The sequence below is a fragment of the Rosa rugosa genome, chromosome 1 (genome assembly GCF_958449725.1).
Source record: "Rosa rugosa chromosome 1, drRosRugo1.1, whole genome shotgun sequence".
Classification (NCBI taxonomy): Eukaryota; Viridiplantae; Streptophyta; class Magnoliopsida; order Rosales; family Rosaceae; genus Rosa; species Rosa rugosa.
The window spans coordinates 24,829,744-24,848,267 of NC_084820.1; the positions used below are offsets into that span (position 1 = coordinate 24,829,744).

General features: G+C 41.4%; 1 protein-coding gene, 1 long non-coding RNA gene, 1 other non-coding gene and 1 pseudogene across 4 annotated transcripts; 3 read left to right on the forward strand and 1 right to left on the reverse strand.

Moving 5' to 3' along the window:
• Positions 1 to 325: 325 nt before the first annotated feature.
• LOC133725052 (clavaminate synthase-like protein At3g21360) lies at positions 326 to 2,854 on the forward strand (annotated as a pseudogene).
• Positions 2,855 to 10,685: 7,831 nt separating this feature from the next.
• Positions 10,686 to 11,365, forward strand: LOC133730979 (uncharacterized). The gene is made up of 2 exons (XR_009856675.1): positions 10,686 to 10,848; positions 11,111 to 11,365. It is a non-coding gene; the product is annotated as an uncharacterized LOC133730979 (long non-coding RNA).
• A 2,389-nt stretch (positions 11,366 to 13,754) lies between these two features.
• TRNAV-CAC (transfer RNA valine (anticodon CAC)) lies at positions 13,755 to 13,828 on the reverse strand. Its single transcript has one exon. It is a non-coding gene; the product is annotated as a tRNA-Val (tRNA).
• A 128-nt stretch (positions 13,829 to 13,956) lies between these two features.
• LOC133724371 (UBP1-associated protein 2A-like) lies at positions 13,957 to 18,008 on the forward strand. Of its 2 annotated transcripts, none has more exons than XM_062151075.1 (2): positions 13,957 to 15,361; positions 17,990 to 18,008. In XM_062151075.1, coding segments are annotated over exons 1-2 (1,341 nt in total). In that variant the 5' UTR covers positions 13,957 to 14,021; the 3' UTR covers positions 17,991 to 18,008. The 2 variants fall into 2 exon arrangements, with proteins under 2 accessions (XP_062007059.1, XP_062007058.1); XM_062151074.1 differs by lacking the exon at positions 17,990 to 18,008 and adding an exon at positions 16,619 to 16,906 and having other exon boundaries at positions 13,958 to 15,361.
• Positions 18,009 to 18,524: the final 516 nt, after the last annotated feature.

Consider the following 18,524-nt stretch of genomic DNA (forward strand, 5'->3'; position numbering starts at 1 on the left):
AATTTGAGGTCATAATTCAAGTTCAAAAAATAGTAAATATCTGGCTACAATTAAGGAAGATTTTATTTAGATTACTTCCTCTTTAATCAGAAGGGCAAAATAGTTAAGTTAAAAAACGAGAAAAATCTTAATTATAAACATATACTCTATAAGGAAGGTTTGATTAATATGAATTGAGTGTAGTTTAGAAAAAAAATTATGGGTGGATTTTTCCTAATACAAGCTTGGTATTTTTTAGTTTATATCTAATTTTCTCCTATGTAAACCATATATATGAGTACCAAACCCTTCTCCACAAAACCAAAGATACCCTAGAGCTCAGAAAATGGTGCCCCATTTTCTGGAAAGAAAGACAGAGGGAAAGAAGGAATTTGGGGGCAAGGTGTTTCCAAAGACACTGAAACCTCCTCCGGAGATGAGCACTGACGGCGTGGATGAGTTGGTGGATATGGTGAAGGAAGAGAGAGAATTGCTGCACAAGACTCTCGAGGCTCACTCTGCCATTCTATTCAAGGGTTTCAGATTGAAGAGAGCAAAAGAGTTCGGGCGTGTGGTGGAGGCGTTTGGATGGGAAAACATGACTCACTTGTCGGCGGCCCCATGGCTGGTTCTGAGGCATTCGGTGGGAGAGAGAGTTTATGCTCCAAATGCGACTCACAGGCCTGTTGCTCAACCCATCGCCTTTCATCACGAGATGGCTTTGGTATGTTCATGTCAATTGCCATTTAAATTTCCAGAATTTAATCCCTAGCTTATTCAACATGTCCAGAGTGTAGTTCCGCCTCTGAACATGTGTAACATGAAAGCCTAGCTAGTTAAGCTAACTGGTGAAATACCACCTGATGCTACGGACGTTTGGATTCTCTGATTATTTATACACGTTGACTGATTGATCCTATATATATTTTAAAAACCACAGTCCTAACAAATCGGATAACCATAATGTCTCTATATAACGTGTTTTCCTAGTTCAAAAGCTGTGGTTATTTGGTTTATATAAATACTAGCCTCTTAACCTGCGTAAAAGCGCGTGAATATTTATCTAGAAAGTAATTGCAATTCATATCATTTTGTGGTATAACTGATCAATTCTCATATGATATAAACTAAACCCTAAACTAAATTTGATGTGATCGATTAATGCTGTTGCAGGTGAAGGAAGTTCCTTCAAAGTTATTTTTGTATTGTTTGCAGCCACATCCCCCGAGGGTGGAGAGACATCTATACTGCCTAGCCAGGTGTTGGTTGATCAAATGGAAGAGAGAGAGAGCCTGAATTCGTCTCTAAAATTTCAACAACAGGTTTTGTCCACAGAGCCAATTTGGCCACGGAATATGATCCTAAGGATGCTGGTGGTATCAGTGAGCCATGGAAATGGATCCTAGACACTCAAGATCTTGCTGAAGCTGAGAAGAGGTATCAAATTTCTCTTTCTAATATGTAAATGAATATCAACAAGTAATTACAATATTACCAAATAAGTAGAGTACAAAATTGTACATATTTTAGCTTTTGGCATGGCTTGGCTTGGTAGAATTGTGGATCCTAATTTACAGTACAACACTTGAGATAGATTTAATCTAGCTAAAACCTATAGAAATATATATATTAACACCACCGTTACAAAATTAACCCTTCACCGGTTGCTGACAATATTGGGGATATATATATATATATATATATACAGGCCCGTTCCAAAGCGGACGTCCGCACTTTGCTAAAGTGCGGACGGCGACGCAGCGGAGGCTTTCCAGGCGGCGACGGCGGCTCGGGGCTTGGCGGACGGAGGTCGGAGGCTTGGCGGACGGGTCTGGGCAGCGTTCGAGGTCGGAGGAGGTCCGAGTTGCAGGTTCTGGGCAGCAACCCGACCTGCAACTGCAGGTTTTCTGGGCAGTGCTGCAACGACGTCGCCGGCGACTCCACCGACTGCAGACCTCTCCGCCCGACCCCTGGTGTCCTTCCGGCAACCCCCGCCGCTCCGTCGCGCCCCGAGCCGAGCTGCAGCAGCGCCGTCCGCACTTTAACGAAAGTGCGAACGTCCTCTTTGGAACGCCTCCGTATATATATATATATATATATATATATATATATATATATATATATATATATTTGAGATAAAGTAGCTTTGTTGTTCATGCTTTGACATTTGTGTATTTCAGCATATTTTCGTAGAGAAAAACATTGTCTCTGATACTTAAGGAGCTATCATAGTTGTGATGACACACTCCTCCTACTTGTAATTTTGATAAATAGGGTTTCAGGTATCCGAATTTAGAGACATTGTATTGTTAATTTGTGATTTATTTATTAATATGTTTCTACTTTTCATTTTCTTGTTGATAAAACTTTTTTTTTTTTGTGGGAATGGTCGATAAAACTCAGACTTGATCGATTAGATTCGGCTCTAGGAAAATAGCTAGGACAAGAGTGACAACTAGCTATAGGTACTTGATATGCATACACCTATGGTTTATATGCTTATTACATAATTGGGTTTCTTCGATCTTGTAGAGAAAAAGAAAAGCTTCTGTGCAGTGAGGTGAAATTTATAGAAGATAGAGTCGGAGAGATTGTATTTGGGCCAATGAATCCAATTAGGAGCTATGGTGGAAAGAGGGTTTGGTTCAACACCATTCTTTGCTACGGTCCTAAAGGTTCCGACAACACAAGCTTCACAGATGGTACCAAATTTCCAGAGTCAGCAGTGGAAACCTATAAGAAAGTCTTAGAGGAGAACTGTGTGAACATTAAATGGGAGAAAGGAGATTTTCTGCTAGTAGATAATTTGCTCGCTCAACATGCTAAGCTTCCTAGAAAGCCGCTGCGTCAAATTCTGGTTTCCATTTGTAAGTGAGGTGGTGTTGGAGTTTAATTCTTATTTAATTTGTTTCGAATAAATCGTAGTTGTCTCATTCCTTTGGAATTTGCTGCTATTGATCAAGTCTTTAGGAGTCTAAGAGCAAGTCCACCCGTTGAGGTTGGCTGGTCAAGACTATTCACTGCTTTTTGCCTTTCATTTCCACCTTTTTTCTTGACCAGTCAGATACTGTTCACAAAAGTCACTCTGGGTCAATTTCATTTGGTGACTTTTTGTGAACAGTATCTGACTGGTCAAGAAAAAATGTGAAAATGAAACGCAAAAAGCAGTGAATAGTCTTGACTAGCCAACTTCAACGGGTGGACTTGCTCTAAGAAGATCGAGTGTTTCAGCTCGTTGCTTTTTTATCTCCCTAGTTTGTGTTAAAGTTGTTCTGGTGAAGTACTATGTATCTGGAAATTCAATGAATAAATTGTTTTAGGAAAACTGAATTGGGAGAGAATTGAGTCGTGCTTTCATGGATAATATGAGCCTCTTTATATAAAGGATTACAAGGCATAGAACCAGAGTTGTATAAGGAAACGTAATATTACATTGATATGGAGACCGATATCAGATTCTCTGAGATTATCTCTAATTCTAACCCTATTAGCACTAGGTCAAGTAACCTAGAGTTTGGGCCAGACACATATTCTGGATTTATTTGAACACTCCCCCTTGTGTTGCCCAAACATGGTGCTCCTCTCGTTGCGTGGTCAAAAACCTTGCCAAGTAACAAAAACCTAGTGGGACAAAAATAACCTCGGTCGAAGGAGAAAAAGAGCACAACACACCCTTCACATTTCGAGACCATACATGTAGACATCTCCCCCTGATATCTGCATCTCATCCTGATGACTACGATCATGGGAGTTCAGATAACTTCCGCAAACGATGCTACCAACATGTTTCTCGAAAGTGGAATTTAGGCATAGACTTAGTGAGCAAGTCTGCCACACTGTCCTCAGATTGAACCTAGTTCACTTTGATCTTAAGGAGAGTCTGTTGTTGTTGATTATACTTGGTGTCGTCGCCTTTGATGTAGCCTTGCTTCATTTGATCAATGCAAGCGGCATTGTTCTTATAAATGCTCGTAGGCTCATTTGTGGTAGACTTCAAACCACAATTGCTTCGAACATGCGTAATTATGGATCAAATCCATATTCACGAACTGCTTCTTGAAGAGCAATAATCTCTGCATGGTTCGATGATATAGCGACTATGGTCTGTTCTGTAGACCTCCAAGATATCGAGGTCTTACCCATGGTGAACACTAAACGAATTTGTGAATGACCTTTGTGTGTGTCAAAGAGGTACGCAGCCTCAGCAAAACCTTCCAAAACACTTATGTCGTTTTGAGATGGGGAGAGGGAACGCAGACCACTATTGGTAGCGTTCTTGATATAAGACGGGTCTGAATCCATCGTCTCTCTATAGGGATAGAACAAGCTCATATCAATCGTACATCTCAAGTACTGAAAGATATCTTTTACACCAATCTAGTGGCGTCGCGTTGGCGCAAAGCTATATCTAGCTAACAAGTTCACGGCAAATAAGATGTCTGGTCTTATGCATTAAGCTAAGTACCATAATGCGCCTATTGTACTTAAGTAAGACACGTCTGCCTCTAGCACATCTTCGTCATCATCTTTTGGACGAAGAGGATCCTTTTTAGGATCAAGACTACGGACAATCCTAGGAGTGCTTGAAGGCTTGACCTTGTCAAAATTTCTAAGCAACTATCAACACGATGCTCAAGTTCCAAACCGAGACATAATCGTGTTCTCCCAAGATATTTCATCTCAAACTCGGATTTCAAGTGTTCAGCGGTTTCCCTTAACTCTTTAAGGGTTTCTAATGAAGATCATGTCCAACATGAACCGCGATAGCATCCGAAACTTACTATAGAAACGCGTGGGCATATCCTTTTCCAATCAAGTAGTCACTTTAGTGAGCATTTCAACCTCATTGTAAACGCGCTCCGTGGTTTAGAGCCATTTGACTTGGGTAAATGAAGTTCACCATGAACCCTCATTGTAAAAGCGCTCCGTGGTCTAGAGCCACTTGACTTGAGTGAATGAAGTTCACCATGAACCTTCATGTATATTCCGTATCTAGATCCCCATAGAGATACGTAGTGACCACATTCATAAGCTGCATGTCCAGTTATTTGGAAACTACCAAACTGACAGGATAGTGGAGTTTAATGATATCCATTATGAGATAATATGTCTCATCGTAGTCGATTCCAGGACGTTTTTGTGAGAAGCCTTACGCCATAAGGCGAGATTCCATCTCTTTTTCTCATCACGCTTTCTAACGAAGACCCATTAGTCAATAGGTTTTATGTTAGGAGGTGTCAGCATCACTGGCTCGAAAACCTTCCTCGATCTTCGTTAGATAATCCAACTTAACCTGGATCACATCTTTCCATTTGGGCCAATTTTCTCTACGTTAGCATTCATTCATCAACATAGCGTGGTTCGATATCATCTGACTCAACAAACTCATGCGCTATGGAATGCGTGAATACATCATTAATCATGATGGAGTTTCTATCCCACGTCTCATGTACACTAGTGTAATTTTCAAAAAGCTCTATATTCTCAGGAATAGGTTCTGACGTTTAGGCTTCCCCCAACGATAACCATAATCTGAAAGATTCTCATGAGACGGATTTTGAGTGTTGATGATCCAAGGATTGGGTTGTGCCAAAGTATCATTCGAACCCACGGGCCTCTCATACATCCTAGCTGGGGTCATGGCTTGTAATGCTAGAGTGCCACTCTCTATGGCGTTGGCGTCATGCCTACCTCTGTGTAGGGTGGTGCTACGTCATCTCGTAGGGACGTCCATCCTTGCAGGCATGTTTGCAGCAGATATGTGTGATCTCGTCACTTTAACAGGGATCGAGATGAGACATAGTGGGGACAGACCACGACAATTTCTGTCATTCCTGTGTTCTTATCTCCCCCTAACGATGGGAATACTGTCTCATCAAAGTGACAATCCGCAAATCTAGCAGTAAGGAGATCACCTAGCAAGGGCATTAAGTGGCGGACGATTGTTGGGGTCTCAAATCCAACTTAGTTGCCCATTCGTCTGTAAGGACCCATCATAGTGCGCTATGGTGGCGCAATTGGTACATAAATGGCACACTCAAATATGCGTAAGTACTAGATACTTGTACCCAGTCACTAGCTGTAACGCAGAGATAGATTGAGTGGCTGTGGGTCGTAGACGAATTAGCATAGCTGCATGCAATATTGCATCACCCCAAGCAGATATAAGAAGATTGGTGCGTATTACCAATGTCTGGACTACCATCGTAGTCGTTTTTGCGAGACCATTTGGGTGTGTACATGAGAATATGATGTCCAACATCAGTCTCATTGCAATAACCATCGAAAGTCTTCGATGTAAACTCTCTAGCAAGGTTCGAAAAATCGCTAGGCGCTAGTCGGGCTGTAGCTAGGGGACTAGCGCCCAGACCTCTAGGCGGCGCCTAGGCGGTTTTTATTTTTTTAATTTTATTTTTCTTATATATAATTATATAATTAAGAATATATAGAGTTAAAAGAGTAAAAGAACCGATTGAATAGACTTAATTATATTCTTTAAGAATATACAAGTGTTCTCTTCAGGAGTTCAGTCCAACCACTTGATTATTTTGCCCAGGTGTATGATTGAGATAAAGAATGGCAGTTTCACGTGGGCCGTGATCAATCATGCAAGAGGACTATGTGGCTTAGCTGCAAACCAAAAAACCCATTTGAATATTTCCAAAAAAAGCCCTCCCAGTTGCAGACTTGCAGAAATATCGGTGGTTTCGACAGTCGGCACCACGATTTCCAGAAATATCTTCGTCTGCCTCTACGATCCAACCTCGACAATCTCCACTAGCACCAAAATCTCTCCTTCTTCCAGTAACTCTGTTCGCAACTCCAGCATCAGAACTCGCACGCTCACGTAAGTCGACTTGTGCACCATGCTTGCCGCGAAGTCCGCCGTTGTGCAGAAGCTTCACCGTGAATTCCGCGTCGCCCAACCTCCCAGCCTATTCCGCCCAACCGCCCAGACATTTAGGTGCCCGCCTAGGCCGCCTAGGTGCTCTCCAAAGCCTCCTAGGCGCCCGCCGAAAACCAAACCGCCCATACCCTCCGATTAGACATTACTCGCGACGGAGACTCACCGCCTAGGCGGCCTGGGCGACCGAGTTTTAGAACATTGCTCTCTAGCATTGTAAAGTCCAATTGACTTAATAGGATGACCGGGGAGTGAGCCCGTTGTCATATGATATGTGCTAGGAGTGTAGTATAAGCAGCATTTACAGATGGACAATGGCACACCACGTGACCAGCGTGTTTGTGTGTCAACTAACATCATGAAATATTTAAACGTCCGTAAGTTGGTTGAATCAGTCCACAGAATCCCATGGATTCTACACAAGAACAGAATGAGTATTTTCATATCCTTTTCATAGGACGGTCTCAGTCCTAATTTCCCTAAGGAACGGGCTTTGTAAAACGAGTGAGAGGCCTTAGAAGCAACCAATGAGGATTTTGGTTGGGGCTGAGCGTCTGAAACGCTATTGGAAGCAAAGTTGATGATTGTAGCATCACCCGGGGCGCCATCACCATGATGAACACCATCCATGGCATCATGGATATGGACTGTGCCAACCCTAGGCTGGTGTTGGACGGCGGTTGCGCTAGAGGTAGCTGCGGCGGTCACACTTAGTCCAGGAATCAACTTTTGATTCTTGCTTCATTTTGCTCAAAAGAATGGATGTCCGTGTGAAGTCTTTAGTAGACGGATCATCATATCATGACTAGGATGACCTATCATGTCGTGACAAAACCAATATGTGTCTAAATCCAACAGATCTTCTCTCATAACTTTATTGGATTTAATAGCTCGAATAGTGACATGGAGTCCACTAGAGAGACACATAAACTTCTCTAAGATGCAATCATTAGAGGTATTGCAAAGAAACTCATTTTTCGTTCTCTACATGCGTTTCTGCATGGAATCCGTTGGCTATTCATAGGGTGCGATTTGCCCTATGAGGGTAGAGAGTTTCTGTGATAGTAATCAAGGTGCCATTTGGCAATGAGAACTTGGGCTATTCCATGTCCTTGAGCTAATACTGATGGCCCAGCCATCGTAGTCACAAAGTAATATGCTCAGAATCAAAATGGAGTCATAATGAAAAGAACTCGAAATTTTATTCATAAGTCAACAGGGTACATCATTGTTTCTTAACCATTAAGAGAATCTAATCCAAGTACTAGCTAATGCAAAACAATGGTAGTCGTTTAACTTCTTTCAGTAACTCCAAAATAAATATGACCAGGTGAGTAGAGATATGTCGTTGGAGCAAAGCTCTCCTAAGTACCACTTATCTCAAAACCTTCCTAGACATCACACTCATTTTGGATGAGCCTATGTGAAGAAAAACTAAACCAATGGCATTTACTACAAAGTATATGGCAATTGCCTACAAGGTTTCTTCACATAAACTCCAAAATAAATATGACCAGGTGAGTAGAGATATGTCGTTGGAGCAAAGCTCTCCTAAGTACCACTTATCTCAAAACCTTCCTAGACATCACACTCATTTTGGATGAGCCTATGTGAAGAAAAACTAAACCAATGGCATTTACTACAAAGTATATGGCAATTGCCTATTACATCTCTTGGAAAAATAAAGACTTAAACAGAATTGGCGATCTATTGATCCCGACCAGATTTGAAGTCTTCAACCCTTCACTCTAGATCATCTTCTTGTTCCACATAGTGAGCTTCTCTTGCTTCACAATATGCTTTGTAGGTGGTGACAATTTCTTCACGAGCTCTACAGACGTGTGTCCAATGACCAGATACTCCACATCGGGATCTGTGCTCAGACTCCATTGATTGAGGCACTTTGAAAACGTCATTTGGATGGCTCTTAGTGTTGGTGGTGCCACCAACATGGCCAGAGGCGTTGCCTCCCTCTCTCTTTCCACGTTGACCTATTTGGTTATGTGTTCTCCTATTTTGGCGGTTACCTTCCTCATTAGAGTGAGAATATGGACCAGAACGTCCATAATTGTCCCTAGATTTAGGGTTTCGCTCTTAGCGCCCTTGTTACGTCCCGAACCTAGAATTAACGATTTGCTCACTATTTAGACAGTAAATGTCGATTACTATCAATTTTTACTTTTTTTACCGATACTTTAGTGGCCCTAAAAGGTTGACTTTTGTTCGGGGCCGTTTATGAGAAAATTTCCTTCATGAAAGTTGTAGAGGACTTTAAACCGAGCGCGTGCATATATGGTGCGTAAAATTTGGACTTAGTATGTGAAAGTTATGGCCGAAAATGTAAATATTACTATTCATGGTAACATTTGGTTATAAAAGAAGAAATTACTGTGGTAGGTTTCCAAAACCGGAAACCCACCCTCTTCTCTCTCCTCTCCCCCGAACTCTCTCTTTCCCTTTCAGTCACTCTGCCTCCCCCTCGATTTTTCGCCGTCCGGCCACCACGAGAGCGCCTCCTCCCTCCCTGCACCCTAGCGGCCTTGGGTTGTGACGATTTGGCCAAGAAACCTCGGATCGAAGCAAAATTCTTCACAGCTGCAGTTTGGAGTTTTCGTCGATTTCCGGCGATTCCGGCCACCTCCGGTCACCAAACAGACATCGAAGGTCGGGTTTTTGCCGAGGATCATTTCCCCTAAGGTCTTGCATTCCAATTTGCTGTGTGGAGGCCGGATTGACAATTGCAATATCTAGGGTTCTTGGGTTTTTCTGGAAAAACTTCACCGGCCAGTTTGGAGCCCTTCAAGGTAAAATTGGAACTTGTTGTAGTTGTGAAAAATGTTGGGTCTATTGAGTAGGTGGTGCTGCCAGAATTTGATGGCCATCGGAGGTGGTGGCCGCCGGCGAGTGGGGCCCACGCGCTGCCACTGTTGGTGGCGCGTGGAGGCGTGTAGGGCAGTGTTTTAATTTCAGTTTTTAGCCCATTAAATTGTAGAGATGTTGTAGAGCTTGTATGTGAAGTTTGGTGAATTTTGGAGAAGTGTGAGTATGGGTTTTGATATTTTGTTCTAAGGGTGGAGTTGGTTAATTTATTTACGAGGAATTTATTCATCGGATTTCCTTGGTTCTACCCTAGAGCCCTTAAATTAACGGAATGACGTTAGTGGAAAAAAAAATTTGGAGGTTTTGGGTATACAAAGACAATGTGGGGGTTTGGTTTTTTTTTTATTTGTCGTAATTTAAGTTTCCATCCAGTAATTATGGGTTTACGAACGTTATATTGTACAGGACGTGAGGAGGATTCCCTCGAGGAGGGTTCGGATCGACGGCAGGTTTAGCCGCACACTGTGAGTGGACTTTTGATTTTAAGTGATGCATGCAATATTATTTCGTAATTAATTATTACGTTTATTTATTTGAGAATATAAATTGATTTATCTCGGTTATAATTTCAGAATGATTTTGGCTCTAAGTTTTAAAAGGATATTGCAAATTTCGAAATAAAGTATGATTTGCTATCGATAGTGATTTTGGTTTTTGGATTATAAAGTGATTTCAGATTTGATTGTGTTTTGAGATTTATGAAATATTATAAAGTGATTTCGGGAATGAATTGTTTTCGAATTTTAAATGGAATTTTTGTCGAGGAAACGATTGATTTAATTATTCTTTTAGCGTGTGGGACACGCTGTTGATTTTTGTGACTTACTATGAGAATTTCCGGGTACGGTTGGGAATCGTACCCGTGTTTTCTTTATTTGTGGGACTTATGGGGAAGCCTTATAGATTTACTGGATTTTAATGGTTTTTACCCACCATACCTGGGTCGCTATATTTTATTGCTAGCTAGCCTATTAGTACTCCTCCCTGCTTACTATGTGTTTGTGGGTGAGTAAGAGCAGAGCATGGGATGCTCCAGAGTGTGGGACACTCCGACCCGAGCCTGGGAGGCTCCCTTCTTTCGTATGGTGAAATTTCTTCCCCATATTTTATCGTTACTTGACTAGCGGGGCTAGTCCGATTTCTTTTAACCAGCGGGGCTGGTATGTTTTTCACGAGTTTTTGAGTTTAAAGAAATATTTTTTATAAACGTTGCATGCATCGAGATTTTATAAATTTAAATTTGTGGGAAAGTATAAACTTTTCTTCCGTTATGCTTATTTATTTTGTCCACTCACGCTAACGTTTTTATGTACTTTCCCCCTGGGCCCTTTGGTTTCAATTGCCCAGATCGCAGCGTTGCTGACCGGCTTAGGAGTGGAGGCTAGCACCACCTTTGCTATCTATCCTCAGTAGGTTATTTATTAACCTACCTTATGTATCATATTTCGAGTGTGTTCTATAGATTGCTCTGAGTACCTTAAAAGGTTGGATTTATACATTTGTATAATTATGAGTGTATGGGAGTTGTATAATATTGGAGGAAGTTGAAAGATTTGAATTGCTGGGTTGTAATTTATATCAGTGATTATGTTGGTGTAGTACAATGTTTATATTTGGAAATTTGCGGATTGTTGCTAGGAAGCAGGGTGGCTTCAAGCATAAAAATTTATTATACTTAGAAGTGTTTTCAGCAGGGTTAGGGTTGACCACTTTTAGGGGAAGTTCTGTCGAATTTTCCCGAAAAGTGGGCCCCGCAAGTCCATCCTGGAGTTAGGAGGGTAATTCCGGGGTGGGTCCTGACAACCCTCCTCTAGGGGCGTGACTATAATTGGACTTTCGGAATATTCTCTGTTCTCATGAGTCTTGAATTATAGTTCTTCACAAGGATATTGTCATGCTTTTCAGCGACATTCATGGCTCCAATGAGCTCATGAAACCTTATGATCCGTCCTGCAGTAACATCGATTCGATAGTTCTTAGCAACCATCAATGCAGAGACGGGGAAGGTAGAGAGAGTCATCTCAATCAACATCGCATCTGTGATATCTTTTCCACATAATTCCATTAAGGATTTAATGCGAAGTGCTTCTGAGTTGTAGTCAATAACTGACTTCAAATCACAGAAGCGGAGGCTGTGTCATCTCACTTCTAGTTCAAAAAGCAGGGAGTCACGGACGTTGCCAAATCTTTCTTCGAGTGAGACCCACAGCCTTCTGGGGTCTTCTTCATTCATATACTCGTACTGGAGTGAATCATACATATGACGAGTCATTAGAATGATGGCTTTCGCCTTGTTTGCCTCCAAGGCTGCTCTATTTGCTTCCAAAGCTTGAGCTTGCTCAACAGTTAACACGTCCTGGCTGGGCTCGAGAATCGTATCCAGAATTCCATCGGCCTTGAGATGCTGGCGGACATCACGAACCCACTTGTGATATCCAGAGCCAGTTATTCCTAATAGAGCGAAGTCCAGTTTGTTCAGGTTACTCATCCTAAAAGAGAACAAGAAAAATGGGTTAGTTTTGGAGCGAAAAAGGCTACCACGAAAATATATAAAATTTCTTAGCGTAATTGCTCCCAAGAAAATAGGGATTTCTGAGCGTAGTCGCTTCTAAGAAATCTGATTCTAAGAGGAATTGGATTAGATCGAAACAATGATGTAGGTGGTTAATCATAAATTCTCTACAAACTCTAAGTTTGGAGATCTCAACAAGCTCCAAACTTGGAGTGAGCACTAACCCCCATAGTTCGGCTTTTGGTCTCCCTTAATTATGAAGAAGAAAGGGGGGGTAGAAGAAGGGAGGTTGCAAGTCCCCGAGAAAAAGAAGAGAAATTAAAAAAAACCAAAAAACGGGAACATTTAGTAAAACATACCTCTTAGGGTTGCAGAGTGCCTTTGATCCTTGTTGTAGGATTGCAGACGAGCTTCAGTCCTAGTTATGTGCAGGTGGACGGACTTGTAGGATTGCAATGTGCTTTTGATCCTTGGTCGGGATTGCAAAGGCTGCTTCAATCCTGATTATGTGCATGTGCTTTTTTGATGTAGCTAGGGTTGCGGTCGAACTTCGATCGTAGGCTAGGATTGCAACTGGTTTGCAATCCTTGTCGGGGCAGATGGCGAAGCAGGTACAGGTGGATGTGGTCCTACAAGGGCAAGCGACTGAACATGTGCATAGGCTCATAGAAGCAAAGGCTTGCAGCTGGAAAAAGCGCACGGGCACCCAGGGGAGGTGCACGGAGAATGGCAGCGAATGAGAAAAATGGTTTTTGGGTTTTTGGCTTCTTGAAGCTAGGGTTATGGCTCGTGTTGATAACGTGTTTTAGGAAAACTGAATTGGGAAATAATTGAGTCGTGTTTTCATTAATATAATAGGGGTCTCTTTATATAGAGGATTACAAGACATAGAACCAGAGTTGTACAAGGAAACGTAATATTACATTGATTGGATATCTCCAAGATTCTCCGAGATTATCTCTAATTCTAACCCTATTACTACTAGGTCAAGTAACCTAGAGTTTGGACCAGACACATATTCTGGATTTACTTGAACATAAATCAAATTTTCAGTATTATTATTCAATCATTCTTCTAAAGTGTTTTTAGATATTTCAACTCCATGTGGGATTTTTTTTTTCCTTTTTGAAAGGGAGGGTTGTCAAGCCACTAATAAACAAAAATATATGTAATAACATATCATGACTCACCATTGAGGGTCACGTTAATATCAAGCTATGCTAGGCTACCCTAAATTTAATTACTACTCTAGAATGCAGCTATAATAACCAAGACAATTTCAGATGGTTATGGACCAAGTCCGTCCAAAGTTTTCATAAAAATCTGGGACCACTCTACGTAGAAGAGGCTTTTATAATTCGTTGTTAGCAAAAAAGTGAAAAACTAACCCTAAGAACCTGGTATCCAAAGCCCAAACCCAACTGTAAGGGATTTAGACCCGACCCGACCCGACAAGCAACCCCAACATCAGCAAAAAAGTGTCTGAACCCAGGTTCGAACTGGGGACCTCTAGTGTGTGAGACTAGCGTGATAACCGACTACACCATCCAGACTTGATTAACCACAAGTTGCAACAAATTATAGCTATCTAATTTCAATACAAAGCAAATGAAAATTAGACAAAAATCTCCAACGCACACGTGTAACGCAGACTCCTTATAACCAAATCTACCTCCCCGACCCAAAAACCCTCTCACTGCCCGCGACAGTGTCACAACTCCAAAGTCCAAACCCTCTCTCTCAAAAATGGCCAAGATCCAAACCACCAAGAAGCGCAGGCTCGTCAAAACCGCCGACAAAAACCTCGACAAAACCCCCAAAGCCCCGAAACTCGAACCAGAACAAGAACAAGAACCAGAACCAGAACACGAACACAACGACGACCTCCGCCGCAAACAGCCCCAAACCGGGTCGGACTCGGACTCGGACTCCGACTCGGACTCCGACCCGGAGACCCTGTCCCAGCTCCTGGAGCCCTACTCCAAGGAGCAGCTCATCTCCCTCATAACCGACGCCGCCTCCAACGACTCCTCCCTCTTCAAACGCATCCGCGACGCCGCCGACGCCGACGTCTCGCACCGCAAGATATTCGTCCACGGCCTCGGATGGGACACCACCCGCGAAACCCTAGTCTCCGCCTTCCAGCCCTACGGCGACGTCGAGGACTCCAATCTGGTAATGGACAAGCTCACCGGCAAGACCAAAGGCTACGGCTTCGTCCTCTTCAAGACCCGCCGCGGCGCCCTCAAGGCCTTGAAGGAGCCCAAGAAGAGCATCGGCAACCGCAGCGCCTCCTGCCAGCTGGCCTCGGTGGGCCCGGGGAACAACAATACGGCGGCGCCGTCTTCGTCGTCGAGTGGCGGCGGCCAGTCGGACTCGGCGGGGAGGAAGATTTACGTCAGCGGCGTGCCGCATGAGGCCGAAGCCGAGAAATTGAGGGCTTTGTTTGGGAGATTTGGGGAAATTGAGACCGGGCCGATGGGTTTCGATTCGCAGACCGGGAAGTCTAGAGGTTTTGCTTTGTTCTTGTACAAGAGTGTGGAAGGTGCAAAGAAGGCACTTGAGGAACCGGTGAAGGTGTTTGAAGGGCACCAATTGAACTGCCAGAAGGCCACTGAGGGGTCAAAGAACAAGAATGCCGTGGCGCCGGCACAGCAGCAGACGCAGGCTCCGCCACTGGCGGCGGTACCCGGGGCGCAGAATATGGCGTTTTTCGGACAGTACCCGGGATTGAATCCGTTGTATGGTGGATTGATGACCAATGTAGGAGGTGCATTGGTTCCTGGGTCTGGTAACCCGGCTATGATGGCCCGGCCGTTGAACCCGGGTTTACTGGCGGGGGCATTGAACCCTGGTGTGTTTCCAGCTGGACAGTATGGTCAGGTGGGTGCTGGTGTTGGTGGGTTTGGTGGTGTGTCTCATGGGATGGGAAGTTTCGGTGGGGGAGGCTCGTTGCTTGGCGCATACGGGTCAATTGCACCGCTTCCTGCAATGCAGAGTCTGCAGCATGTTTATCCAAGTTCACAGACGGGGCAGACGGCTACAGTTAGGCCTCAGGGGAGTAACGGGTACCAACCGTATATGTGGTATGATATGTTGGACTTGCATTTCTTATGTCTTAGTTTTCTGCTTATGTTTCTTCATTTTGTTTGTGCTTACTCGGCTTTAGTATTGATCACTTTTTTGGTAAAAGAATTCTTGTACTTTAATTTATATGGATTTGAATTGTCTAGTTTAGTTATATATACTTGGATTCTGACTCTTTCTGTTTCTGTTGTTTAGAGCTTTACAAAACATTCTTTTTCCGATTTTCAGAAGTACTTTAGGACTTCCATGATGTACATAGGTTGTCAAGATTGGTGATTATTCTTTTGAGCTGAAATATTTACTAATTCTATGCATGTTAAGATGTTAGCCAGTGAAAGTAGATGACTTTGGGGTCAGCTTAAATAATTTCAGCATCGAGGAAGGGGGTCAATACATTAAAAGGCTATAGAATACCTTAGATAGATGTAACCTTTGGTTCTTTGAAATTAACCTCGACTTTATGGACCTATTATACACAAAGATAATGTTCCTTTATCAGCTTTTGCGGTCATTGTTTGTCAAATCCAAGATGTTTCAATTTTCAGATTTATATTAGACGCGCTGCTTTCCTTGTTGCTTTCTTGAAATTTTTCATTATACTTCTTTTCTTGTACGTTTGGTTTTGTATTACTATTTTTATATTTATTAATTCTTCCTTTACTGTCAAGTTATAAATTTGCATTTTCTTTATCCGGCTTGCTATTGGATTAAACCTTTCTTTCTTTCTTTCTTTCTTTCTTTCTTTTTTATTTTTATTTTTTTTATTTCAAATATTCTATTCTTATGGGCCTACATAGATGAGTTTTACTTATGTGAACCCATTTCAATTCAATTTGAATATTGTTTGGTTGTTGTTGTGCAACCCAAGGCAAAATATTTCAAACACTTTTGGCTGCATGTAGAAATCTGTTTTGCAACCTCCTGTTCTTGGGTGGTTGGCTAAACTACTCAAATGTTTGGTCTGCATTTTTTTTTTTTTCATTTTTGTTGGTATTTCAATTTTAAATCCTTTATTTGTCTGGATTATATTATTGCACAAATCCTTGTATTTATACCATCAATATGCCATGGCTCAGAATTTTCTTAACATGGATCACTTGAACATATGTTTCTACTCATTTGAGCATGAGTGTTTTACTTGCTTTTCTGGTTTTGATATTTAAAGTCATAGGTGTATAGAACCTTTAGGATGATAGTTCATTTCAAGGGAGAATATTGTGTTTTCTGCCATTACATTTTGGGCTGTATATTTGCAGAGTAAGTGTGGCTGAAGTTCCGCAAGGATGATCAATGACTCTTGGGGAATATTTATCTTAAAGCTTGCTTTGGGTTGATCAATTTTTCTGGAAGTTTTTCATGGGGAAGACTTTGGAATTGAATATAATTTTCTCTCATGGTCCATATCTTCGCCATGCTCGGCAACAACTTGATGGATGTTCCTCTTTTCTTTTCTTTTTTTCTTTTAGTCCCTCAAATCTTTGTCAAGCTTTATCTTGTAAGAACTTTCGACATCTATTTTCACTTTTATGCTCAGTTTTCAATAATTTCCGGTGCATATCTTTTAATTTTGGCCCCTCTTATTTTCCTCTCTTTTTCCCTCTTTTGTCTATTTGCATAATGTTCTGATTTATTTTCCTATTCCGATATAAGATGAAGGATTATCAAGACCATTAGCAGTTTGATGAGGTCCTGATGGTTTTCGTAAACTCAGTTCTCCATTTGTAGTTTTGAACAACTTTACTTAATTTTTCTTTCAACATTACTGGCTTTTACATTATGGTTGCTCCTTTTAGTGCATGGGGAGTTATTTTGAATTGATTTTGTAGTTTTCTATGGTTACTATATAATTTGCAAGTAAATGTTTATCCTAATCTGGTATGGGAAATATAACTAAAAAAAAATCTAATGGGATGACATGAGGTGAATGTTTGTTACCTAATTAGTTAAAGCAGTCTTGTTAGCACAAAAAAGCAAAAAGGCTGACTCTTTGTAGGTTCTTTATCATATTTTTCCCTTTTTGTACTAGTAGCCTCTTCTGTGAGATACATATAAGCTACAGAACTTTTTTGTGTATATCCTGAGGCTGTAGGGTATCAACAAGTCTATTTAGTTAAAGGACTGTTGTCTTTTGTATAATGATGGTTTAAATATGGAAGTAGAGTCTGTTGTATTTTGTTAACAAAATTCTTTAATGGACGTTAGGTTTGATTTGCTACTTTGGCAATCTAAAGTATGATTTTCATCTTCTTTAATGCAATTGTAGAACTCTGCAGTTATTAGTTTGGGGGACATTCAACTGTGCAAACTCAGTTTCTTGGATTTAGCATTATAAAGGGTTTTTTTTTTTTTTTTGAGGTTTATAAGAATCCCATGAATATGCAAAAGGGAATGAACTACTGTGTGGATAATTGTCTTCATGTTTTTGTTGCATCTGTTCTTTTAACCCTATTTAATGTTTCGTTTACATGGTCTCATTTTGCCTTTACTATCTTGCTTTCTGTTTCTTGGATCTACTCTTACAGTCTCATTTCATTTTACTTTTTGACTTGTTTTTCTCAATATGGACCATTTACTTGAACTTGTCCTTTTGTTTCTTTATTTTCTTCTTTTTTCTTTTCCTTCTCCAGAGAACTTTTAAACAGTGAGTCAATTTACGCTATACGCCTCAAGGTAGCTTCATTTCTTGGAAGGGATATACTAAATGAATATGAAAGGTTCTTATCTGTCCCAATAATAAGTTCAGTAATTCATTAAGTTGATTGTGAGTTTGTGACACTTGTAGAGTTCTTTCTTGAAACAACTTTTGGTCAGCGAGACAAACTATTTCAGCTAGTTGCATAAGGAGAATCTTCTGTGGAACAAGCCTCTTGAGGACCCTATGATCCAAAAAAAAATTGATATGAGCAAATATGAACCTTAGTTGCTAGATTTGTAAGTTAAATATGAGTGTTTGATATATTCAGTATCATGGGAGAACATCTTATTAGCCAGTTAGATTTTGATGGGGTTCCAACTCTGATTTGCATACCCATCACTCAGTGTACACTTGATCCAGAACTTACACCTATACTCCTACAGAGCTGCTAGCCAGTTTCACTTACAAGATGAGGTAGAATCTTAGCAAATGTTATCCTTTTCATCAACATGCACCTCCTCTAAGGC

Coding starts and splice junctions, on each gene's coding strand:
- LOC133724371 (XM_062151075.1), top strand. CDS start 14,022: ATGGCCAAGATCCAAACCACCAAGAAGCGCAGGCTCGTCAAAACCGCC.